Source organism: Sminthopsis crassicaudata, chromosome 2 (assembly GCF_048593235.1).
Source record: "Sminthopsis crassicaudata isolate SCR6 chromosome 2, ASM4859323v1, whole genome shotgun sequence".
Classification (NCBI taxonomy): domain Eukaryota; kingdom Metazoa; phylum Chordata; class Mammalia; order Dasyuromorphia; family Dasyuridae; genus Sminthopsis; species Sminthopsis crassicaudata.
The window spans coordinates 452,022,414-452,049,670 of NC_133618.1; the positions used below are offsets into that span (position 1 = coordinate 452,022,414).

Below are 27,257 nucleotides of genomic sequence, written 5' to 3' on the forward strand. Positions count from 1 at the left end.
CAAATAGTCCAAGATTAAGGACAGATGAAGAAATCAAAGATCATATGAAAAAATGTTCTAAATCACTACTGATTTAAAAAATGCAATTTAAAGCAACTCTAAGATACTACCTTATACCAATCAGATTTGCTAAGATAACAGGAAAAAATAATAAAAAAAAAAAAAAAAATGAGGAGACCAAAGCATTACTGGTAGAGTTGTGAACTGATTTTGGAAAGCAATTTGAAGCTATGCCCAAAGGGCCATAAAATTGTGCATACCCTTTGATCCAGCAGGGTCACTACTAGGTTTGTATTCCAGAGATCATAAAAAAGGGGAAAGAAGGGGAAAGGACCCACATGTGCAAAAATATTTGTAGCACTTCTTTTTGTGGTAGCAAGGAATTGGAAATTAAAATGAATATCCATCAATTGGGGAATGGCTGAATAAGTTATGATATATGAATATAATGAAATACTGTTCTATACAAAATGATGAGCAAGCTGATTTCAGAAAAGCCTGCAAAGACTTACATGAACTGATGCTGAATGAAGTGAGTAGAACCAAGAAAACACTGTACATTGTAACTGCAATATTATGTGATGATCGACTCTAACAGACTTAGCTCTTCTCAGCAATACAGTAATCCAAGACAATTCCAATAGACCTGGGATGAAAAATGCCAATCTGTATCCAGAGTCTCGGACTATGGAATCCAACTAGGGAGTATAAATATGGATTGAAGCACATTATTTTCATCTTTTTTTGTTTTGCTTTTTTTTTTTTCCCCTTGAGGTTTTTCTTTTTTATTCCAATTTTTTTTTTCTTTTTGCTGAGGCAATTGAGATTAAGTGACTTCTCCAGGGTCATACAGCTAGAAAGTATTGTTCCAATTTTTCTTTCACAATATGACAAATATGAAAATGTTTTAAATGACTGTATATGTATAACCTGTATCATCTTGCTTGCTATCTTGAGGAGTGGGAAGGTCAGGAGAGAAAGTGGAAAATACTTAAAATCTTATAAAAATGAATGTTGAAAAGTATCTTTATATGCAACTGGAAAAATACAATATTATTGAGGGAAAAAAAATGTCATTTCCCAGAGGACATCAGTTCCCAGCACATTAATCTGTGGTTTTTCCTCCCAGCTATGCCACAAAAAATAAAATACTCTGCTTTCCTGTAAATTTAATCTTAATAATAATCTCAAGATTATTTTAAAATATTCAGGAACATATTAGAATGGCATCAACTCATGACTCAATAATTAACACACCTTGGATTTCTAATTATAGGGGGATTTTATTATCAGGCAGGAAACAAGACAATAAAATTCAATTTGAATGCAGACTCAATTACAATACTCTTAAGACAACACTCTTTAAGTGCAACTTAATTCTTGTGGCAAAAAACTGTTTTAGTATGCTTAGTATTGGCTCTCAGATGGAGCTAGGTGCTAAGGACATACCCAAATTCTTGGCCTCAAATTCTTGCCTTCAGGGACCAAAAGCTAATGGAAAAAGGAATACCACCTATAAACAAATAGGATACAAAGTCGAGTTGGGCATATCTGTAGAGGGAAAAACATTTGTAGGGATTGGAAGAAGACTCAAAGCTTTCATGGAGAGACCAGCTGAACTAAGCCTTGAAGAATAGGAAGAGAGAGTAGGGCAGGAGTGATGGAAACAATCCATTCTAAGCATGGAGAGAAGAGTTTTGCAAAGAAAGAAAAGCAGAAGCCATCCCAAGAGAAGACAGAGGCCTATCTGTTCTGGGAAGTGTAAACCCCGAGATGTGAGGGAGTCAGTAAAGATAAGTTCTATCAGTTTAAGCTTGGCCTTGATCACAAAAGTTATTCTTGGCTCCCAAACACTGGTATTACCTTTGGGACTGGCCCGGAACAAGCACATTTTTTGATGTAGTTTCCTGGTAGCCTGGTGAGTTGCAAGCATTTGATGGAGCAGATTCTTCAGATGAATTCTCTGTTTCTACATAAGTGTTGCCAACTATAGTGAGAAATGGGGGGAAAAAAAAGTCATGTATAAATAAGTATACACACACACACACACACACAGGTATTACACAGTCAGCACATGAAACCAAAGAGGCAGGACATAAAGAGTTAAAAAGTATTTTAAATCAAAGCCCCTTAAGCTGTGGGTCATGATTTCATATGGAATTGCATAGCTGAATGGGAGTCATGAAATTATGATTTATCATCAGTAAATGTGTGATTTGTATAACTATTTTATATACCTACATACCTCGGGTTATGTAAATATTTCTTGGGCAAAAAGGAATCACAAGTGAAAAAGGTTAAGAAATTCTGCTCTTTTTGTTTGTGGAACCATGGACTTTTTTGGTGATCTGGTGGGAATTATGTACCTTCTTCAATGAAGTCTTTTAAATGCAAACTTTTAACTATACAAGATTGCAAAAGGAAACCAATGATATTTAAATGCAGTTATTAAAATAACAAAAATCATAAACCCCATGTAAGAGCCACCTACATGGAGCAAAGGACTATTCAGTGGATAAAAACGTCCACATTATCATTCAATATTTGCAATAAAAATAGCATTTTGCTATTTCTATAGCACTTTTATACAAAACATTTTATATACATTATTTTATATGATCCCTCAAAAATAAATATCTCTGGTAGGTAATATAAGTATTATTATTACAATTTTACAAATGAAAAGTGCAGCACAGAAAAAAATTCAATGACTTGACAAGGTCACGAGTTCTGACATTCTGACTTCAAATGCAAAAGACTTTCCAAAACACTAATTTCCTTTCCTTACAGATTATAGATAGAGCACCAAAGGGAGTCTGGGGATTTGTTTTTAAATAGAGGTTTGTTTTATGATTAGTTTTTAAAAACCTGAACTAGTTTCTCTGTAGTCAGGAAATGGAAATTTCCACCAAAAGGTCATATCTTGATACTGCCAAAGCTTACCATACTGCCTTCTTAAATTATGCATAGCTAACATAATATAAACTTCTACTGGTGAAGGGTTATCATTACAAAGATCGTGCTATAATACAACACTGCCCTTGGGAACTTTTGAGTTCTGCAGGATTTTTTGTCCCTACACTAAATTATCTCATGTTGCTTTGTTTTTGAAGTTGTATAAGCTTTTCATCACTTTTCTCTTCTTCCTTCCTAACCATTAAGTAGTCAATCCCCATTTCTTTCAACTAATCTACTGACATGCCCCTCCCATCTCTAATTTATTACAGAGTAAGAATAGTCTTGCTAGAACTGTTTAAAAAATAAGAGGTGAAAGGCTGGAGGTAAGGATCTGGAGGTTTCTATTATGAATAATATATATGGGCTTTTAATGTTTAGATGCTTCTGTCTGGTTTTTTAATTGCTCAGAAATCTTTCTACATGGTCTTATATTCCCAATAGATGAGGTGGTAAATAATCACTAGATGAAGAAAGTATTATAACACTGTTGTTGTGAATGGAGTTTCTATAAATTATTGCTACTCATTTCAGACTTGTTTTAATTGTTATGTTCTGGATTTTTTAAAGTTTGTGAAGAAACTGAGCAAACATTAGACCCCTTTTCTAATCAAAGGAAATACAGAGACCAAATAAGGATACAGTCCTGAAGTCATTCGACAAAAATTTGCTGAGGATCAACTAGAGACAAATAAATGCAGAAGGAACTATGGAAAAACAATTTTTAAAAGAATAGAAAATAGTCTACCTTGGAGCATATCATCTAATAAGGCAAATAAGACATATACAAAGTCATAAGAATGTAGAACACTATAAATGTAAAAATAACATATATGTATACATTATTTAAAGAAGCTTTACCTTCGAATAAATTATAAACCCCTTGAAAGTAAGAATGAAGACTTATTTAATTTTTGTTGTTCCGTTAGTTCCAAGTAGAATATGCTACCCAAAAGTCTATACTTAATTGTTGGAGGGATGATACTGTTTATCTACATGAATTATTTGCAAATCAATCTTGTAGCTTAATTAGGAGAGTCATTTGTGTGATACCACAGAGCTAGTTAATGACATAACTGGGGTCAGTTTCAGATTTACACTGAAGGAGGCTCTGGATGTTGAAATAAGCAACAGGGATTTATGACCTCTTAAAGGATGCTTATGTCCTGACCAAACAGACAAGATTCTGAGTGTGTATTTAGTAACTAGCAATTTAGATCCTGGTCATCTTTTGAAACTAGATACATGACTCAGACAAAGTATGCATGCACAGTGGGTGTTTTACAGTTTTATAATAAGATTTAGCCTGAGTTAAACTTAGGGCTGGACAGATGACCAAACAGGAAAAGAAGTAAACTACATAATACACCTTACGTAATGTTATATCAACAAATGACATTTTGCTAACATATTGTTAATACTTTAGAACCAAATTCTACTCTCATGTCATCCAACCTGAGGCACAATTCCCACTTTGCAGGAAAAAAGGTATGCTTTCACGATATAATTCTTTCCTCAGTTCAATTAACCACATCAATAGTGAGAACAGAACAGAGAACAGGTAAGTATACCACTTTGAGATTCCTTCTACCTGAGGGAAATATGTGGTAGTAATATTCATCTAATCCATAATGACCAACTCTAGTATTTGAGGTCCATCAGAATTAATTTCCCTGAATACCAATTAATTATATCATGCTGTTTATTCTGCATGTGCAGAATAAGTTACTGTCCTTTTTAATGCTACATTTAATGCCCTGCTCTTGTCAAACTAAATAATGACACGAGCAGGGTGATATTACTTGTTCAAAACCTGAATATGAATAAACTTTCAGTTAGCATTACTATAGGAGATACTTAAACAGGTGACAGTTATAAAATATTCTGTGGCAGTTCAATTTCTTCTCAATGATGCCATATTTATACAGCTGCCTATGGTGTTGGCATCACACACGGGAATGCTAAGGCTAACTAATCTTTTGAGCTTGGGAGTCCAGGACTGTAGGAGATCATGCTAATTTGAGTGTTCAAACTAAGTCTAGCATTAATTCAAAGAGGCCCTGGGAGAGGGAGGCCTACAGTTTTGAGTAAAGAGGGCAAACTAGTACAGGTTGGAAACAGCAAGTTAAAAACCCCGTGCCCATCATGATTGAGGCCCTAAACTTCCAGCTAGGGCAAAATACATAAGTCAAGTCTTAAAAATTAAAGTTTCTGAAAAACCTGGGAAGATAATAAAGTAAGCAGAACAAGAAGAACAATTTATACAGTAACAACAATGTTATAAAGATAAACAATTTTAAAATATATGTGATCAACATAATGACCAATCACAATCACAAAGGATTCAAACATACTATCCACTTCCAGACTGAGAGCTGATTTTTTTTTCCTTTCTTTTGTCTTTTTTTTCCCCTTTTGGAATGTGACTTATGTTAAAATTTGGGAGTTTGAAGGGTTTTTTCTTGACTTCTCAATCGGTAGGGGAGGGAGAAAGGAAAGGGAAAGAATTTAGATAAATTCTAAATAAATAAAATAAAATAGAACTAAAAAGTAAAATGAAATAAAACTTATATAGAATTTTCACACATTCCCTATCTATCATGCTATGAACAGGTAAGTATTTTTCCCATTTCAGAGAAGACACAAGTCCTTAATTTATTCTCCAGATCACTTATGTTGGCAACAGAGCAAAGATTTGAATTCACAGTAATCTGTGCTAACATTTTATCTTTTCCTATGACATTTTTTCTTTCTAATCCACTTACCTGATCTCAAAGGCATAACAACTGCTTGGGGTACATGAGCCTTTCTCAAAGGTGTCTTCCTATAGGAGGGCTCGGGTGCCTCATCATCTTCAGGAGGCTTATTCTCCAAATTGGCCCTCTCCTCTATAGAAAAGCAAAATCATCTTAATCACCTTGACAACTATTCACAATTAAATTGCACTTTAAAGTTTACAAAAATCATTTATTTACAACAACTTATGAAATAGCTCTATTAATACCACCTAGGGGGCAGCTAGGTGGCACAGTGGATAGAGCACCAGCCTTGAATTCAGGAGGACCGGAATTCAAATCTGATCTCTGACACTCAACACTTCCTAGCTGTGTGACCCTGGGCAAGTCACTTAATCCCAGCCTCAGGAAAGAATAAATAGATAGATAGATAAGTAAGTAAATAAGTAAATAAAAAATTAATATTAGTACCACCTATTCCCAGTTTACAGATAAATTAAGGCTCAGACAGGCTAGGTGATTTGCCCAGAGTCACATGGTAAGTATATGACTTAAGCCTCTTAAGCCACTATTGGAACAAATAACAGGTAAGAAAGTACAAAACAATACCCTGCCACACATGCAAATTCACCTAAAAGGGCACCCAAATTTCTTACCAGTTTGCACTCAAAAAGGAAAACATTCACAAAAGAAAATATGAATCTTGTGGACTAGAAAATATAAACCCAAATGTGATCCCACAGAAAGAGGGTGAATGATTGCTTAGAATCACATTTCTACCAAAGATATAGATGATACTTTACAAAACATTAGAGAATTGTGAAAGTAAAGATTCAGCACTCGGAACCAAAGACATTTTACAAACTTGAACTGATCTTATCTACAACTTAACTAGATCGTGATTTTCTTAACAAAATATAATGTCAAGACTTTAGGGTATAAAGGGATTTGTTAACACAAGATAAAAGATCATCTTATCTAGTCTACAAGAGGTTCCAAATCTCATCTGCAAAGCTGATGTCCTACAAAAGTGCTCATTGTTACCAGGGATAGTTGAGAATATAACCTAATAAGGTTAAAGCAGTCAGGGCTCTACTGGAAAGAAGAAATCCAGCTCAAACATCTGTTGGTTTTTTTTTGTTTGTTTGTTTGTTTATTTTTTGGTAAGGCAACTGAGATTAAATAACTTGCTCAGGGTCACACACCTAGTAAGTATTAAGTGTCTTAAGTCACATTTGAACTCAGGTCCTTCTGACTTCAGGACCTGTGCACTATCCACTATGCAATGTAGATGCCCCCAAATAGCTGTTCAAAAAGCAACAAAGACTTCTGACAGCCCAATCAAGCTCTCAATATTTTTAAGTTTATTCTGAGAGGTCAAGAATATAAAATGGAGTAATGGGGAGTAGAAGCAAATAATCCTTCTCTGGAGATTATCCACTCTTCTATACTACTAATAAAGACTAGAGTATTCCTTACTGTTTCCAAAATAGGTGACATGCCTAAACTGAAGTATTTTTAGAAGTAAAATAAATGGATACAAACAGAAAAGTAATACCAATTATAAGTTACATTCAGGTTTTAGAAAGTCATATTTGAGTAGAACAAATATAGTCATTAAGACTAATATATGAGATTTCTTTTAAGAGAAGCAGATATAAAAGTTCAAATTGGTCAGTCACGTGGATATTAATGGTAATTAATCACATTTTTTAATAATTCTAATTTATTTGGAAGTCCTCCCTTAGACTGAGCTGAAATCTATTTCAGTAAAATGATATACAAAATTAATCTACAATGTCTACATAATTGTTTCTCCAACATTTGAAAATAACCACTATGCTTCCCTTATATTTTCCCCTCTCCAGAAGAACCAATTGATGCTTATAATGACATTGGTCTTCAGTTTTCCTACCTTTCTGGTTGCTCTCCTAAGGACATAAAAGAATCATAAACTATAAGGGAACTAATTCAGAGGCCACCCTGTTTAGTCACATTTTAACAGATTCCTTGGAGGGCATTCCTGATGAAGTCATCAGTTTTTGTTTGCAGACCTTTAGTAAAGGGGAACCAGCTACCTCCCAAGGCAGCCAATACTAATTTGGAATAGCTCCAAATTTTTAGGAATGTTTTTCCTCACCTGAAGCTTAAATTTATCTGACTACAGTTCCTACCCACTATCAAGTTCTCAAGGATCAAATGGAATAAGTCTAACTTGTTTTTGACAAGACAGCCTCTCAAATCCTTTCTATGACATTTCCCTGGCTAAATGCTCCAAAGTTCTTCAACATATATATGTCAAGATGGATGCATACCAGATGTTGAATGGAAGATCTAACACCACAGTGCCATTTTCAGTTATTTGACTCCTAAGCGGCAAGACTTATAATATCTCCTCAGTCAGAAAATTCTAGTTTCCTACACTATCAAACACTAATGTAGGATTGTACATGATATCTACTTTATGATTTAATAATGAGTATACTTGGAAAAAAAAGGACCCCAATTCTATTTTGATGGATGCACAGGTATGTTGCTTTCTTCTCCTCACAAACACAAACTCTAAAATTGAATGGCTGTATATTCCCCCAAGATTTCCATCACGAAAATGGATGAAGACCACAACAATAATTCTTTTTTCCTGGTAACATAATCACGTCCAAAATAGAAATTCCCTCATTTATATCCACCACTTTTTGAAGGATAAAATTACAATCAAGTCAAGAGATTATTAGCTGCTGTTTTTGAAAAGGGAAATAACTTTGGAAAAAGTCAAAATAGCTGACATCTCTACAACACACTAATAATATTTCAGTGCCAAGCAATTAAGTAGCACAAGGGACCAAGCACTGGGTTAAGAGTCTGAGTTCAAATCCAAACTCAGACACAAACTAGCTGTGTAACCTAGGGCTACTCATAGTAACTTCTATGTGCTTCAGTTTCCTCAACTGTAAAATGAGATTAATAGCAATTACCTTCCAGGGTTGTTGTGAGGACCAAAGGAGAAAATACTTCTAACGTAGTAGGCACTATATAAATGCCAATTTCCCAGGCTTGTGACCTATTTTATAAGTTCCTTATCTATTTGCTCTTTCTGTCCAGATGGTTTGTAGTATACTCCAATTTGATAGTTTGTCAATGACCTTCCTGAAATGTAAAGCTCAGGGCAGCTAGGTGGCACAGTGGATAGGGCATCAGCCCTGATATCAGGAGGACCTAAGTTCAAATCTGATCTCAGACACTTAACACTTCCTAGCTAATGACCCCGGGCAAGTCAATTAATCCCAAAAAAAAAAAAAAAAAAAAAAAAAAAAAAGATGTAAAGTCCAGACTTGGACATGTTCTATTCATGTGAATTAAGATCCTGCTAGTTTTTTAAGCAATCACACCATATTTACAATGACTTTATGACTTTAGGTGTTGTTCAAAATCACGTGGTTCTCTGTCTAGCTTCAATATCTACTCTATGCTTCAATATCCACTCCCTTCTCAAACCTGTTTTCTTTAAACAAAAGCATGGTGTAACCATTGCAGTTATTCTTTCGAGCATCCATGCTGATTAAACACAAACACAAAGCATAAAAAGAGATTTTTATTCAAAGATAATAATAAACAACTTAGTATAAGAATTGATTTCACATTTGGCATTTTCAATAGGGTCAAAAATAAATATAAGGAGAATCCTATTCTGTTCTTAAGACTCTTTTCTCTCCAATCTGTCTCCCACATGGCTGCTACAACGCTACTCTTAAAATACATAGGTCTGACATTATTACTACCCTGCTCAATAAACTGCATTGGCTCTCAATTACTGCAAGGATCAAATACAAACTTTTTAGCTGTGTTTTAAAGCTCTTCATAACCTCATTCCAATCTGCCTCTATCTTTCTCACATACCTTTCTTCTTCATGCACTCCAGTCTGGCCAAATCAGCCCTCTTACTGTTCCTCACACAATGCTCCATCTCCCATCTCCACGCCTTATAAATGCTATCCCCCATGCCTGGAATGCACATCCTCCCTACCTCTACCTCTCAAAATTTCTCATTCCCTTTAAATGCCTCTTTCTTCATGACTCCTCCAGTACTAGTGCTTTCTCACCCCATCCTACCTCACCCAAAAATACCATATATTTATATACATGCTACTCCTAGAAATAGACTGTAAATTCCTTGAGCACAGCTGTCTCCTAATCCTCAGCACCTAGCAAGGTGCCTGGCACATAGGAGACACTTAACTATATGCCAATTGGGAATTTAGTTTCACAGGCAATAAATAATCCCTCCTTATAAACAAAGGGGTAACAACTGGCATGAAGACCTTATATATAAGCAGAAAGGGTTGCCAAATGGCACACAGACAGTATTCAGAGCTGCCAAAGAAAGCAGAGACCTACCAAACCAGGAGTCCACATTATATACATCTTCATTATTCAGAGATGTGAAATTGATGAAAGCTGTTGGAGCATCAAAGGAATAAGAGGCTTTGCTCTGAGACATCGTTGCTGCCACTTCGTTCAGGAACAAGTCTCTCTGGCTGGTGCAATCACTGTCTGAGGAAGAAACAAGTCATGAGTGGGGCTGTGGAGTAGACTAAGGCGTGATACTCAAAATGTCAATGAAATGTAATAGAAAAGGCTGCATGAAAAAATTATAATAGCAATATTTTTCCAACTTAAAAATTTAAAAATATACTTATATCCTTAATCTAGACAATAACCTTTTGGTATAAAATAGAATTGATTTCTTCTACAGTGCTTTCAAATCCAAAGCTCTGTTCAGTGGGTATGTTCTACAACATTGTGACCAACATTTTGGGGATGTCAAAAAAATCCCCAAAGTACAAAACACTACAATCAAATTAGTTGGGAAAACAATGATCTAAAATGATATTTCCTGACCTTTTGGGGATTTCACCACAGTGACATGTTATAGTCTTGCTGTCAACAAATTCAATATAATAAATATATAATAAGTGCATACCATGTGAAAGACATTTTGATAAAATTTTTAATTAGAAATTAACTAAGTATTAAATTCAAAGGAAGAATAGTCCAAGATGCAAAATTAACCAAGAGAAGCAAGTTTAAGTTCCTTTAAAAAGGAAGAGAACACTAACCAACTTGGGGAGTTGAGGGACGAGGGAGGAGGGAGAGAGAAGATAGTGGAGACTTCCCAAAAGTTGCAGCAAATGAACTGAATCCTGAAGGAAGGAAAGATTCTGGGGAAGAGATATGAGGAATACATTTAAGGCAGTCAATAGTTTGTATAAAGACATGGAAATAAAGAGCAGTTCCAGGCCCAGTGTGTCTAAAATGTAGAATGCACAAGGGGAAGAATATGAAGCTAATAAGGAGAATGCAGTCCTCCTGTGTCTCAGGTCAGGCTGAGGTGGTTATATTTTCTCCTAGGGATCACAAGGAGTTCACTAAAAGCTTTGTGGCAGCTTAGTGGCATGGTCTGACCCAGACCTAAAGAAAATTACTTAGGCAGCTATGAGGAAGACAGCTTGGAGGCAAGAAGAAAACTGAAGCCGGAAGACCATGAACAGTGAACAGTAATGAAAGCTACAGGATGGTGGGGAAGCAACCCAATTGCGAGGGAAGACGGAAAATAACACTGAGATTAAGAACTTGAGTGACAGGGATGATGTTTCAAGAAAGGGTAGTTTTGGAGAAGACCACAAGTTTAGAGGTGAAAGGGATGACAGAAGTCACACTGTTCAACTCCCTCATTTTACAATATGGAAACTCAAGCCCCAAAAGGTCAAGTAGTCCAGTGTCATACAAGGAGCCCTAAGTATGAGAACAAAGACTCTCAAACCCTATGGCCTCTGACACCAAATATAGCTTCTTCCCACAATGCCATGCTGCCTGAAAGGATGAAATCCTGAAGAAACATCCAAGTGATATCCAGCAGGAAGCCAGAGCTAGTAGGAAAGAGTTTGGAAGATGTTTGGGGGAGTCATACCATGGGGAGTGGCAAGGCATCAAGAACAGAATGCACTGAAGGACCCTAATGTTCCAAAAGCTAGAGATGAATGGTGATCCGGCAAAGAAAATAGAAGAGGAAAGAGAGAGGGAGACAGGCCAGGCCAAGGGAAGGTAATATCAAAATCCCAAAGGAAATGAGACTACTTAGGAGGATGGAATAAACAAGTTTGGATAACTCTTTTTAGTTATACTGGAAACTGAGTGGAGCCCATCCGTTGGGGAATGACTGAATAAGTTATGGTATATGAATGTTATGGAACATTATTGTTCTGTAAGAAATGAGCAGCAGAATGACTTCAAAGGCCTGGAGAGACTTACATGATCTGATGCTGACTGAAATGAGCAGAACCAGGAGAACACTGTACACAGCAACAACAAGATTATGCAAAAATCAATTCTGATGGAAATGGCTCTTTTCTTTCTTTTTTTTTTTTTAAATAGTTTTTTATTTACTAGATATATGCATGGGTAATTTTATAACACTGACAATTGCCAAACCTTTTGTTCTAATTTTTCCCCTCCTTCCTCACCGCCCATGGCAAGTTGACCATTACATGTTAAATATGTTAGAGTATAAATTAAATACAATATATGTGTACATGTCCAAACAGTTGTTTTGCTGTACAAAAAGAATCAGAGTTTGAAAGGCATCCACGTAGTTTCCAGTTTCTGGCCACAAACATTCTTGCACATACAGGTCCCTTTCCCTTCTTTAAGATCTCTTTGGGATACAAACCCAGTAGTTAACACTGCTGGGATCAAAGGATATGCACAGTTTGATAACTTTTTGAACATAGTTCCAAATTGGTCTGGACAATGGCTGGATGTATTCACAATTCCATCAACAATGTATTGGTGTCCCAGTTTTCCCACATCCCCTCCAACATTCTGCATTACCTTTCCCGTCATTCTAGCCAATCTGACAGGTATGTACTAGTATCTCAGAGTTATCTTAATTTGCATTTTTCTGATTAATAATGACTTGAAGCATCTTTTCATATGACTAGAAATAGTTTCAATTTCTTCATCTGAGAATTGTCTGTTCGTATCCTTTGACCATTTATCAATTGGAGATTGGCTAGAGTTAATTCTCTATTTTGGAAATGAGGCCTTTATCTGAACCCTTGACTGTAAAAATGTTTTCCCAGTTTATTGTTTTCCTTCTGATCTTATCTGCATTAGTTTTGTTTGTACAAAAACTTTTCAATTTGATATAGTCAAAGTTTTCTACTTTGTGATCAATAATGACCTCTAGTTCTTCTTTGGACATAAATTTATTCCTCTTCCACAGGTCTGAGAGGTAAACTAGCCTATGTTCCTCTTATTTATAATCTCATTCTTTATTCCTAGGTCATGAACCTATTTCGACCTGACCTTGGTGTACGGTGTTAAGTGTGGGTCAATGCCTAGTTTCTGCCATATTAATTTCCATTTTTCCCAGTAATTTTTGTCAAACAGTGAGTTCTTATCCCAAAGGCTGGGGTCCTTGGGTTTGTCAAATACTAGGTTATTAGAGTTATTATTTTGTCCTTTGGACCTAACCTATTCCATTGATCAACTAGTCTATTTCTTAGCCAATACCAAATGGTTTTAGTAACCACTGCTTTATAATGTAATTTTAGATCTGGTACAGCTAGGCCACCTTGATTTTTTTTTTTCATTAATTCCCTTGAAATTCTTGAACTTTTGTTTTTCCATATGAATTTTGTTATTTTTTTCTAGGTCATTAAAAGTTTTTTGGGAGTCTGATTGGTATAGCACTAAATAAATAGATTAGTTTAGGTAGTATTGTCATTTTTATTATATTTGCTCACCCTATCCAAGAGCATTTAATATTTTTCCAACTAGTTAGATCAGACTTAATTTGTGTGGAAAGTGTTTTGTAGTTTTGCTCATATAGTTTCTGATTTTCCTTTGGCAGATAGATTCCTAAATATTTTATACTATCGGTAATTACTTTAAATGGAATTTCTCTTTGTAAGTCTAACTGTTGGATTTTGTTAGTGACATATAAGAATGCTCATGATTTATGTGGGTTTATTTTGTATCTTGCAACTTTGCTAAAGGTGTGGATTATTTCTAATAGCTTTTTAGTTGAATCTTTGGGGTTCTCTAGGTATACCATCATATCATCAGCAGAGTGATAATTTGGTTTCCTCATTACCTACTCTAATTCCTTTAATCTCTTTCTCCACTCTTATTGCCGAAGCTAGTGTTTCTAATACAATATTGAATAAGTAATGGTGATAGTGGACAACCTTGTTTCACCCCTGATCTTAATGGGAATAGTTGCAATCTTTCCCCATTACATATGATGCTTATTGATGGTTTTAAATAGATGCTACTGATTATTTTAAGGAAAAGTCCTATATTCCTATACTCTCAAGTGTTTTTAATAGAAATGGATGTTAGATTTTATCAAATGCTTTTTTCTGCATCTGTTGAGATGATCATATGATTTTTGTTAATTTGGTTATTAAAATGGCCAATTATACTGATAGCTTTCCTAATATTGAACCACCCCTGCATTCCTGGTATCAATCCTACTTGATCATGATGTATTATCCTAGGGATGATTTTCTATAGTCTTTTTGCTAATATCTTATTTAATATTTTAGCATCACTATTCATTAGGGAGATTGGTCTATAAATAAAATGGCTCTTTTCAACAATAATTGAGGCCAATTCCAATGATGAAGAGATGGGGTTTTGTCATGTGATGACATGTGTGATGTCATGTGATGAAGAGAGCCATCTGCACCCAGAGAGAGGATTGTGGGAACTGAAAGTGGATCACAACATAGCATTTCCACTTTTGTTGTTGTTTGCTTGCATTTTGTTTTCTTTCTCATTTTTTTCTGGTTTGACTTGATTTTTCTTGTGCAGCAAGATAATTGTTTGCATGTATATATACATATATATATATATATAGGATTTAACATATATTTTTACCGTGTTTAACATATATATATATTGGACTACTAGTCATCTAGGGGAGAGGTGGGGGAAGGGAGGGAAAATTGGAACACAAGGTTTTCCAAGGGTTAATGTTGAAGAATTATCCATGCATATGTTTCGAAAAATAAAGTTTAAAAAATAATAATAATTTTGTTATATAAAAGAGAAAGGATAGAAGGCCACAGAATCACTGAAGAAAAGCCAGAAGGGACCCTGAAGGTTACCGGCCCACTCCCCAATCACACAGAGACTAAGTGTCATAGTGGAATCCGAACCCAAGGACCCTTTGCCCCATCCCCAGAGGCCTCCTGAAGAGCTGCAGAGGATGGGTAGGTCCAGTGAAGAAGGAAGTAAGGAACCTGACTGGCTTGGATGGCAAAAGGAAGAGAAAAAGGAAAAAGAAAAATCAAGATGAAATGAGAGTAAGATGGAGGAGCAGAATAGGCAAATAGGCAGAGACAAGCTCAGGGTGAGAAATAATAAAGAGAGCAAGGGGAGAAAAGCAGAGCTTGAGAAAATGAAGTAGAAGAGGACACAAGGCAATGATTCAGAAAAGTTACAGGCTTGTTTGAGTTAACAAAACTAATGTCAAAGCTAGGATTTTAACCCCGTCCTCCCACGTCTATATATGATAATCTTTTAAGTCTTTCTATAGACTAAGTCCCAAAAAAGTTAGAAAAAGGAAAGCCTAAAAAGTATAAAAAAGAGCTCCTATTCTTTCTTTTTTATCTTTCTAACTAGAAATCAGACAAACTGGAGTCTCTATTCCTAGTTAAACTACTTAGTGACTTCTTTTCTCTCTCCATTTTCACTTGAAACACACCTTTACTAAGGAAGTCATTCAGCAAGCTAAAACTGGCTCTCAAACTATTCCTCAGTGATGGTGATTAAAATGCCCCTGGGACAATCTTGGAGGAGGACTGTACTCAATGATATTATAAGATTTCCCTACTTGGGTAAACCAGACTTTAAGGAGCATGGGAAAAATCTAAGATTCCCATGATCCAATGCTTACCCCAGGTCACTGGGCATGCTTCCCAGACTGGAATGTGACGGAAGACACCAAAGGGCAAAAAGGGAAGGAGGAGGTAAGAGGAGAGAATGTAATCTATCAACCTCTCCTAGCATTTTGAAAACAGCAACTCAACTACAGAGTGTGACACTGACACAAAGTAGGAGGTATGCAAAGATAAGAATATTTAACAGTAATATCTTAAATTTATATAGCATCTTAAGACTTGCACCTTATACAATATCATTTGGTTTGGATTTTAAAAAAGAAAAAGAAAAAGAAGCGGCTTTTTGAGAGCTATAAAACCAGATATGGATTTTGGGATCTCATAAAAAGAACCACAAAAAAATTTTTAAGAATTTTTTAAAAAGAAATCACAGATTCTTCAGTCTCCCCAAACATACAATCAATTGGCTAACAGATCCTGCCAAATCAACACTACCTCATAATGCAGGCCTAATAGTTCTAAGGTAATTTAAGTTTAGTGCCTGAGCATTTAAAGAAAATGTGTCCATAAACTATTTATGTCAATTAAATTCTATTTTAAATATCTTACTGCTTTAAGCTCTCTCCTGTGGAGCAAATGCATTTCTTTCAGATTTTTATACACAAGATTTTCCTAAAACCACCAGGCTTATTGTCAAGTCACGAACTCCCAGAAAAATATTTGCTTCTGGAGCATGGGGGAGGGGGAGGAGAGAAAAGAATCCATAAGAGCTTAACCTATATTTAAGTGAAATTTTAAAATTAATATTAACATCTTGATGGAAATGTGAACTGATCCAATCATTCTGAATCACTATTTGGAATTATGCATTAAAAATAACTAAACTATTAACACCCATTGACCTAGAAATTCAATGACAGAACAAACTCCTTAAGGAAGTTAAGGACAAAACCAAAGTTCTAATACAGACCAAAGTATTTACAGCAGGTCTTTTATGGTAACAAATGTTGCCTTGAAGCCAACTTAACCTTTCTTCTGGCAGTTCCAAGTTTTCTATTCATACTAGATCTGAGGTATGCAGGTGACCCTGAACATGTCATACTTTGGTTTCCCTATATTTCTGTGAATAGGAATTCCTTTTATTTCTTAATGTTAAAAAATATTTCATTACATATACCAGTTTGCTCAGCTATTCCTCATTGATGGGTGCCCCCTTATGATATATGCAATGAACCAGACCATTTTATTCCTTTGCTTCCACAAAAGTCTAATATGACAATATTTTTATTAAAATAACTGTTTGGCTTAGTTGAGATATCAAAAATGTGATCAGTAGAGCTAGGAGAGCCCAAGAGAATCTCCTCATTATATAGATGAGGAAACAAAGTCAAGTGATTTGTTCAAATAAGGAAATGAAACCAATACTTCTACCGAAGTAAGCAACTTGGACAAATTCAGGTGGTAGAACTTTTTTTAAAGCCACAGGAGCTAAGTGGGAAATGGAATAAGCCAAGGCCAAAACCAACTGTTAACAGAGTTGCAGGCATGGTGGGAATTGGATGCTTTCCTCTACCCTTCAATCAGGATTGAGTTTCTGTCAACACTCCTCACTTTAAAAAAAAGGCACATGCGTCATCGCATTCCTTCAAACAAGCCAACCTGCCAAATAAAAAATTTAGCATCACATTTCAAAATTAGCTGATTCTGATACAAAACACCAGAGCTTTAGCGTGGCAAAATTAGGAACTCCCTCATTGGAAAGCAGCTATTTATGACAGTCACCCTGTAAGAAAGCAAGAGAAAACGTCTCCCTAATTACAGTAATATTTTTACTCAAAGAACCCATTACTGTCAAAAAGCTATGTTCAGCAATGAAAAGTTGTAAGTTAAAAATTGTCTGTATCCACGAAGTTTACAATCTAGTAGAGTATTTGACATAGAAAAGACTAAAATTCAAAACTGAATATAAATGAAAGGTACAAATCCTAGGGAATTCCAAAGAAAGATCAAAGAAAACATCATGGAAGTGATAATATTTGAATAGTTTAAGAAGTGAGTAGATTTTTTGAGAGGCTGGGGGCTGAGAGGAAGTGAATGGCAGAAGCAAAGACAAGGTGCTAGGCCTTGAGACTAAGAAGACAAACAATGACACCATCTTTGCCCTCAAGGAATTTATAATATGTGGGGCATGAGGGTATCAGATAAAACATGAACATATAATTAGAATGCAAATAAGAATATAAAAACATAGAAAAGATCATATAGAAATATGAAGAGGCAGGAATCACATTTCTAGCTAAGGGACCAGGGTAAAACTCCAAAGAAGATTCAAAAGCAGATCCAGAAGAGGGCTAAAGAAGGATGCAGAATGGTGAGCACTCCAATTGGCTGTAATAAGTAGACCAGTGATGGAGATGTAAGACTGAAAAAGAATGCTATAGATTATATAGGGCCTCAAATGCCAAGCTACATTGTTCAAATTTTATTCATCAAGCAAATGGAAGCCTTTAAACATGGGAGTTAACATGATCAGAACTTGCTTTGGCAGCAAGGTGAAGGAAGATTTGGAGAAACTCAGAAAATTTGAGTATTTTAGTCAGTAAACTACATTACTTACAATATCCAAGAGAGAAGCAATGAGGACTTCTCTCTTATACCTTTACTGTCTAGTATCAAACATTAATAAATGGAAAGACAATCTTCAAGTAAAAATCCAATTATGTTCATTTTATTTGTCTATTTATATTAATGCAGAAGAGCAGACTTGGGGATTTTGGAAAGGCTTTTTCAATTAAGAACTGAAACAAAAGGGCTTTGGTATTTGAATCTCCACTTACTGGTAAATTGTATTAAAACTAATGAGAAAAGAACACTAAACTAGGATTGAGGAAACTGATCCCAGTTCTGCCACTAACTAGTTGTGTGACCTCAGGTCCCCTCTGGGTCTTATGTTGAAGGGACAAGAGGATATCTAAGGTATAAATTAAGGTTTGTTTTAAAAATTTACAAGATTTGACATGGAAGAAGATACAAATGCTATGATTGAAGTGAATGCAAATTATGAAAATTCAAAAAAAGTACAATATAATACAAAGAATCCTAAACTGGCAGTCAAAAGACGTTAATCATACTCTGGCATCTGCCACTAATTGGGCAAGGCCATTTTCCCTTCTAGGACCGGAGTTTCCTCATCTGTTAAATAAGACAATTAGATTAGACAATAAGGTAATTAGATGTATTTAAAATTGAGGCTCCAACTACAATTACCTAAATTTCCTCTTTCAGGTAACATTCTAGAATTTGAACTAAGAATAATACTTCTGTCATTGAGAAGCAAGGTAAATGAATACCAGAAACAAGACAAAATGCTCTGAAACTAGTGTCAAGAAAAACTAAATTATTATTCAAGTCCACAATACTCAAGAGATGATCTATTTTTATCTTAAGACTTTCAACTGTCAGCAGTATAAGGATGTAAATGTAGGTTCTCTAAAAGAACCCCTAGCATGCCTGGCATTGAAGGCACAGAGACACTCAATAAACACTTATTCACTTGAAAGTACATAATATTTGTCACTGTCCTTACCAAGAACCTATAATAGGCTCTCTATTACATCAAGTTGAGGCTCTTCAGACCTTTCAAGATCCTCCACAAATTAAATTGTTCTTTCACACCTTACTTAGCCTTAGTCCTCCTCAAGAAGCAGCCTTCTTTCCTGAAAGATCCATGTTCTCAAAACTTCTTGTAACATGGATGCAAAGACATTCCCACCTGCTTATATTTTGCTTATGGCTTCACTTTTGTTATTTCTCCCCAAAATGTATTCCTCCCTAAAGACCAACTATTCTTCAAAGTCTAGTCTAAGTTCCATAACTCCTCCCTCAGCCTTGTCTGACTATCCCAACCTTGGGATAAGTTCATAAGTAAGATGACAGAGTGCAAAAAGACATGGGTTTGGAGTCAAGATGATATGGGTTCAAATCCCAGCTACATGATTTAGTACCTCTGTAACCTTGGGCAAATGACTAAACCTCTCTGGGTCTATTTCCTCATCTCTGAAATGAGGGGATTGTTCTAGGTGACCTAGATGTACTAAAGCCCTGAGCCAACTCTAAATCCATGATCAGCAGCCAGTGAGATCACATTCCATCCCATGAACTTCTATTGTACTTATGATCTGGCAACACATAGTTAAAAACTTAGTAATTGTCTCTCTATCAATCTTTAAGTTTTGTAACAAAAATATCTATTTTCTATATGTGTCTTGGGATGGAACACCCAGAATGTGTAGCACAATGCTTTGCCTACAACATGCTCAAATAGTTGTCGAAAATCTGGTCCCTGATTAGAGCTGTCTACATTTGCAAGCCTATTCCTATGGCTAAATCTCAATTCCAACTCCTGTAACTTTGTGAGTAATGAGCACCTATAAGTATTTAAAAGAAAATGCTAGTGAGTTATAAAGTTCATGGGTTTCCAAGAAATTTTAAACTTCTATATGGGCTTCAGAGGACTGATAGAAAAAGAACCAGAAAAATAAGTATTTATAAGAAAGAACTGCAGAAGTTGCAACATAATCCCTCAATTTCCATGTATTCCTGATATCAACCACTCCCAGACTGTCTCTCTTCACTCTTCATCCAAAAATAGACTAGCCTTGACAAGTTCCATAAATCAAATGGTACAGGTTGGGGAAGGTAGTTAGTTGCAAAAGAATACATTCTAAGCAGTGTTGAGACAGTTGTCAAGTAGCTGCAATACTCTAAGAAAAACAGATTTAAATGCTGCCTACCCTCTCTCTATTCAGTTTGTAAAGTTATGTCAACCTCAATTCCATGAGGAAAGACTGTAAATTAAATTACAAGATGCAGGAGGCAGAATGTGAAGTTAAAACTTTAGATACTTAATTGCTTTCAAAAGATTACTTTCTTCTATGTTTTGAAACTGGAATCACAAAGTTCCTCAGTAAATTCTCCTGTAAGATTAAGATTCCCAACTAACTTTGCCATTTAAAATAGAGAATAAATCATGTAAATCATGAAATGGTTTGACTTTTATGAATAGCAGTGAAAACACTGCTTGGGGGCAGCCAAGTACCAATAATTATCACAAGCAGTCTTATTAGTGGCATTTCCCCAGAGATACCTCTGACTCCCTTCACAAGAGAAGAGAGATCTAGTTTCAGCACCACAAGTTAAATGGAGTCAAGTTATTTTCATCATGCCCACAGAGAAAACACCTACATATTTTTTTCTTGTACATAAGGGATTAGCAGGAGTCAGTAAATGGCAACATAATCCAGCATGCAGTCTTAACTGTTAATCAAAGTCACAAACTAAATGTGAAGGAAGTTTAATGGACTTTGTGTTTCCACATTTAAGTTTGCTAACTTCTTCAATGTTGAAACCAGATCTGTTTACAGAAACAGATCTAAGAAGCTTCCAAAATTGGGTCAATTTTAAATCCAATGACAATCCTGTAGCATCCAAACACTCAGAAGTCAGAACAGGACACAAGAACATTTGTTTTAATCCATCACTGTCAAGAAACATGAAGCAAATCTAATATTTCCAGCATTTCCCTCACCCCACCCATTCTAGACTATTTCATATGTTATCCTTAAAAAGAAGTTTTCTCTTAAAAAGAGAACAAATTCAGAGATCTTCATTTCCCTCAGGGGAGAGACCATTACCTTCAGGCGTCTCTGAATAACAGTTCACCTTTAGGCATTCCTTGGACCCTAAATGGAAATTGATGATATTGGTAATCAAAGTAACAAGCTTTCTGGTTTCAGGACTCACTAGAAATAAAGAAAAATAGCAAACTGAAAGTGAATCAGATATTGGATGAACAGCCTGTTTGACCTCAAAAGGTCTCTCTTAGTTCTAATAATCAATGAAAATTAACTCTTCAAGAAACTTATGAGGCAAAACAAAAATACCAAAAGAAATCTCAAAAATGACAAATTCAAATGAATTAACATTGCATTAATAAGTACCTATTTAGTTTGTGTGTTTTTAAATAATCATGCCACCCCCTAATCCCAACAGAACTAAAGATTATATATAACTGAAAGGATCAGGAAGTCAAGGACAGGTAGGTCTGCCACAAACCCTTTCCTTCTCTGAATCTCAAACCGCCTCATTTATACAATAAGGGAGTCAGGACTAAATAAAATGATCAGAATACATATGTTATTCATATACACTTTTATGAGGTCTCTGACACTTAGATAATAATCTAAGTGCATGATTACACCTGTTACTTTCCTTCAGAAATCTTTTCTTTTTGCTTAAATTGGTTATCTCTGCCTTTAAAAAAAGTTTGCCAATCTTTTCCAATTTATTATAATATGATCTAGCTGGGATACCTGATTAGTGCATTCTTCCTGAAGCTACCTCCCAAATCCATTGGTTCAGCCATCTACTTAATCACTTTATAGGTAGCAACATATCAACCATTTTCTTCCCTCTTTTCATATCAAAATTAGCAACAACCTTTGAGATTATCAACAAAATTATCAAATTAGCCTAAATTGTTTCCCCTTTACTCCCCCCCCTTTTTGAGTGTGTGTTTCACTCTAGGAACAGACCCTAACTTCCAGCTTACCTGTCAATCTGCGGGTCCACTTGCCCACAGGCTGAGAGTGAAAGCCCAAAGTAACCTCTCCCAAATTATCTGAAAGACTGGAATGCAATTTTCTTCCAAGAGCCGTCCTAGAAGAAACAAGTAAGGATTGGCATGGGTATAAATTCTTCTAGTCTTAAGGTAACTAGATAGGATAAAAGAGGTAGGAAGAGAAAGAACAGATAACAGGAGGCAAAAGCCCAGAGAAGATGGTTGGACAGAAAACCTAAAAAGGAGTAAAGAAGCAGTGACAATTCAATGAATACTTCATTCTGTGAAAAAAAATTTGCCAGTATCATAATTATAGCAACAGTTATAATTTTTGCACCTAGACCAGCTACTTCTTCAAACTCCAAATTAGTGGGAATGGGAAGAACAGGTTAACCTAGCTGCATGGTATATCAGGGGGGAAAAAAAAAATCAGTGGTATTTTCTAACTATGTAATCTTAGGCAAGATCCCGAATTTCCCCAAGTTTATGAGCTCCATCTATAAACTAAAGAAAAAATACTTGTACCACCTCCCTTTCTGAATACTTTAATGCAGTACAGATGTTAGATGATTAAGGAGTATCATACTCTTGATAGAAACATTTCTGAATGAGAGAAGCCAAAGGGAGATACAGAAGGAAAAGCTGTAAGGTCAGTATGCAAGTCTGACAAGAGTGCCAAGATGAATGAATGAAACCCATCGTTAAGCTCTTACAACCTGCCAAGTACAAGGATACTAATATAACAGAACCTGTCCCAGTCTTTAAGAAGCTAATTTTAATAATGTGGAAAGACAATGGAAGAGCAATAGCCAGGAAAGGAGTCATAAAGAAAGTGGAACAAAAGGACAGTCCATTAATATGCCAATATGCACTTCACTCTTTTCAGGTTTGTTATTGGTAATGGTGATTTGGTTATAGTTCTCAGAGAAAGAGGAGAATGGTAGAAGAAGAGGAAAGAGAAGAGGGATATCCCTAGTTGAAAGAAGATGAGGTCCTGTATGTTTCTTCATTTCTTCCCTGGAACCTTCATTGGTTTTTCCAATTATTTTATGTTCAACTTCATTTTAATGGTCTTTTCATTTACAAAGTTGAAAATTACTTATTGTATTATACATTGTATGATTTGTTTCATTGTACATATTTTTATTTGGATCTATTTTATTCTCCATCATTTCATACAAATCTTTTCATGCTTCCATGAATTTATAATTTCTTATTGCAGAGTAAAACTCTGTGGATCCCCTTTTCAAAATAATATGTATTTCCTGATGACAAGTCACCTTCTTTAACTAGGATTATCACAATATTTCATTAATGGAATTAAACTCTTTCATATTAATGAATTAGCACCTTCCCATATCTGAGATGCTAGATAGAATTCAATGATGCTGAACATGTCTTCCTGTACTCTAGCCAACACAGGAACATTTTAAAAAAGGAATTACTTGTACCAAATAAGATAACAAAGAATTTCTACTAGATTATTCCCTTTTTAATGAGATGAGAAGTGAATTTCACGAAGGTTGAATTGACAAAAATAAAACTAGATCCTTGAAAGATATATCAGAAACTATTTTATACTAGTCTCCAAAATGTTTTGTACATCCTTAAATACAGAGAAAGCATCTTTGGAGCAGACCACTATATTTCATACTTCTGTATTTCCAAAGTATATAGCACATTCCCAACCTACAATGATGAGAGAAATTCAATGGAATTGTACAAGAGAATGAAAATCCATTTCAGAATAGATACTTGGACATTACTACCTAAACAAATGATGTGTCCTAGGAAAAGTATTAGGAAATCAAGATCTTTTCTTGTCCTTAGGATAACTATGGGTTGGGGAGGCAGGAAAAGTAGATGTCCAAGAGAGAAAGATGCAACATCAAAATAAAGACAGTGAAATCACAAGTGATGCCATATAAAAAGCACTAAATTTATCTCTAGGATTACTTAGTAAGTGATTAATCAAAACTTGTTGACTGACTAGTAACTTTCATTTCTATGATGTTTTAAACTTTACTTAAATCTCCCAACCACAAATCTGATGCTCCTTCCACTCATCACATGGATCAGAACACCATGAAGACCTGGGTTCTAAGAGAAGGATCTAGTTGTGACTGGTTAAATCAATTAGGTTCATAGACTTAGAGAGCTAGGAGGAATTTCAGAGGGATTCTTGTTTAACCCCCTCTTTAAAAAAAAAAATTATAAACAAGAAGTTTACTTAAACAATAAGATATTTGATTTGAAAGAAAAACTAAGATTGATTTCTTTACAATGATTTATCTCTACTGAGAGACAAAGATTGCCCTAGACATACAAAAAAGTTATAAAACTGTCATTAGTTTTACAATGGTAAAAGAAAAACACTGACATTATCTAATCAAACAAGATATGCAAGGATTTTTGGTGGGTTTTGTTGTTGTTAAATATTGAGTAACTTATGAGAATATATAAAGACGGAAGCTAAATGAACATTACTAATAGAGAAAAGGAAAATTTTCACAGAGCCAGTTTTTTTTGATGTTGCTCAAAATACCAGTCATTTAGTTTAAAAAAAAAAAATTACACATTATGCCTATACACATACACCAGTTGCTTTATGTATAATAAAGGAATGGGGGAGGGAATCAAAGAAATGAGAAAACTATACTGCAGTAGTCAGGATACGGTTTTCTAATTGTAAATGAATTGTTTTAAATTTGTAAGATTGTAAATGAATTCTTTTCCTTCAGAGTTCTGGAGTTGAAGGTTCTATTTTTTTTTCCTCTGAGGCAAATGGAATTAAGTGACTTGCCCAAGGTCACACAGCTAGAAAGTGTTAAGTGTCGGAGTTCACCTCAGATCCTCCAGAATTCAGGGCTGGTGCTCCACCCACTGCACCACCTAGCTGCCCCAAAGGTACTATTTTTGATCAGTCTCCCAATCCTTTACAGGAATATATCAATTGTTATCTTCATCCTCCATTTTCAATTGTACAGGTGTACCAGTTTCTTTGATTGGTTGCTTATCAAATCTGGTCTGATCTGCCTCACCGACAAACCCTGATGTTCCACAACAGGCTTTCATTCTACTAAGCTATCTGTGCTTCGCTTCCCCTGCCACGTTCAGATTAATACACTGCTCTCTGACAAGTTGGACAGTCCCCTCAGGCACCAGGATGGTCAGCTCCAAGGTTGAAGGGATGAGGAAGATGATGGTGGCGATGGCAAGAAAGAGGACTAGGAGGGAGCACCGAGAGATTTTAGAGAAGCCCTCTGAGGCCCACGAGGATGAAATGTGCAAGCCAAGGTCACTTGCGCAGTAACTGACGAGATTCTTATCACAAGGACTCCTTTAAAGCCTGGTTTCTGTGTTTAAAATAAGAATACTATCTGTTCCTAGTGGAGTGAATGTCAAAAGACCACAAAAGGTAGATGAAAGTCCCGATTTGGGAACGATTAGCTGGCTCCTCTCACTCAGCTCTGTAAATGTTTTAGTCCGTCCTATGAAAAGCAAGTAGGGATTGGTCAGGTTTGAAGGCACCCCGGACATCTCCCAGTCCCGGCTCCTTTAGTCTTACAGAAAAAGGAACTTGGGCCAAGCCAGGCAGAGAACGCGCCCGGGTTATAGGTTTTGAGTAGCGGGCCGGGGATTCGCACTCATTCCTCCAAGTTCAAACCCACTTCTACGGTAACAAGTTTTTTATCGCCACTTCCTACTAGAGGCGGGACGCAGTAAATGCTTAATGTCCATAGAATTTAGCAGAGTGACAGGTTTAAAAAAACAAAATAGCTTCACTGTCTCACGGGTAAAACTGGGACAATAATTCACAGCCCAAGGGGAAGGTATTGAAAACGTGAGAAAACAGAAACTAAGTGCTCCCGCCCCCAAGAATGGGACTCAAAAATCCTGAGTTCCAATTCCAGCTCTCAGTAAGCGCAGCGATCTTGGGTCGGTCCGTTCCCTGGCACTGGACTCTGCTGCTACAGCTGTATGTGACGCCATCCTCTCCCTCCCTCCCTCCCTCCCTAGGGGGCTGAAACGGGAGCTGCCATGGTAAGGCCAGTAGCTTCCCCTCCCGGGGCAGCAGAGCTGAAGGCTGGACCCCTCAACGCCCCGGCCCCCATTTCTCCCGAGAAAGGAGGAAGAGGCTAAGAAAGGAGACGGTAAGGACGAGGTCCACCCAGACCGCCAGCTCGCTGAGTGAGGCCAGGGAGAAGCCCCGGGGACTAGACGAGAGAAGGGGGCAAAACCACCGCCCTCCGAATCCCCCGGAGGCTGCAGGGTACCGAAGGGGGCGAGGGACTGGCGCTGGGGAACAACTGCGGGGACAGGAAACACCTACACTCACCTCCAATTTGTACGGCCCGTGCCTACTCCTCCAGCTGGGGCAGCTCAACTCGCTACCCGTTAAAGATTTGAAAGAGGACTTTTGAGTCTGAATCTTCCAATCAGAAGACGGGAAGCGCGGGGCTCTGCGCCTTCCGATTGGTCAGCGCGGCAGCAACTGCGGCCCAGAGCCCACAGGAAGGAAGGAGACACAAATGCCCTCATCCTTCTCAACAGAGTCTTGGTCTTCCGAAGCCTGCTGGGAAATGTTGTCCTTGGACGACTTCAACCAATGGAGAAGTAGGCCCGAAGGAAACTACATCTCCCAAAAGGCTCTGCGCCAAGATCAGCCCAAATGACTTTTTGTAGGAATGACATCTTAGGACTCTGCCGGCTCTTCTCACTAGAGGAATCCCGAGCTATTTAAAGATTTTTTTGGTGTGTTTTTTAACGTCAATGAAGCTCCACAACACATTTGTAGCCGCGAATAAAAACATCCCTTTTCCTAGTATGTGATCTGGTCTCTACGTGTTCCCTCTGACGCTGTGCATTGGATTCTTCCACGTTGGGAGCAGGCTAAAGTTCCCTACCTGGGACGGACGCTGCGGACCGTACCCAGCGCTTCCTTCCTGCTCCCTTGGAAGGAGCGTGCCCTGGAGGGTGTGTAGTTGAGGGGCTGGAACAGCAGACAGGGGAACCCCGGGACTGGGAGTAAGGGCTGGC

The 27,257-nt window shown here is 36.6% G+C and overlaps 1 protein-coding gene across 8 annotated transcripts in view; it reads right to left on the reverse strand.

Moving 5' to 3' along the window:
* The window catches only part of TPX2 (TPX2 microtubule nucleation factor), a 71,165-nt gene extending 44,395 nt beyond the window's left edge, over window positions 1-26,770 (reverse strand). For 2 of the 8 annotated variants that reach the window (XM_074292790.1, XM_074292798.1), the window contains exons 1-5: window positions 26,557-26,769; window positions 22,209-22,315; window positions 10,086-10,241; window positions 5,721-5,843; window positions 1,864-1,987 (exon numbers count right to left, since the gene is read on the reverse strand). In XM_074292790.1, the coding sequence (XP_074148891.1) occupies window positions 1,864-1,987; window positions 5,721-5,843; window positions 10,086-10,188 (350 nt within the window). In that variant the 5' untranslated portion in view covers window positions 10,189-10,241; window positions 22,209-22,315; window positions 26,557-26,769. Of the gene's footprint in view, window positions 1-1,863; window positions 1,988-5,720; window positions 5,844-10,085; window positions 10,242-21,291; window positions 21,400-22,208; window positions 22,316-26,556 lie in introns of all 8 variants that reach the window. The other 6 variants (XM_074292796.1, XM_074292791.1, XM_074292795.1 and 3 more) reach the window with 6 other exon arrangements.
* Between the last annotated feature and the right edge of the window lie 487 nt (window positions 26,771-27,257).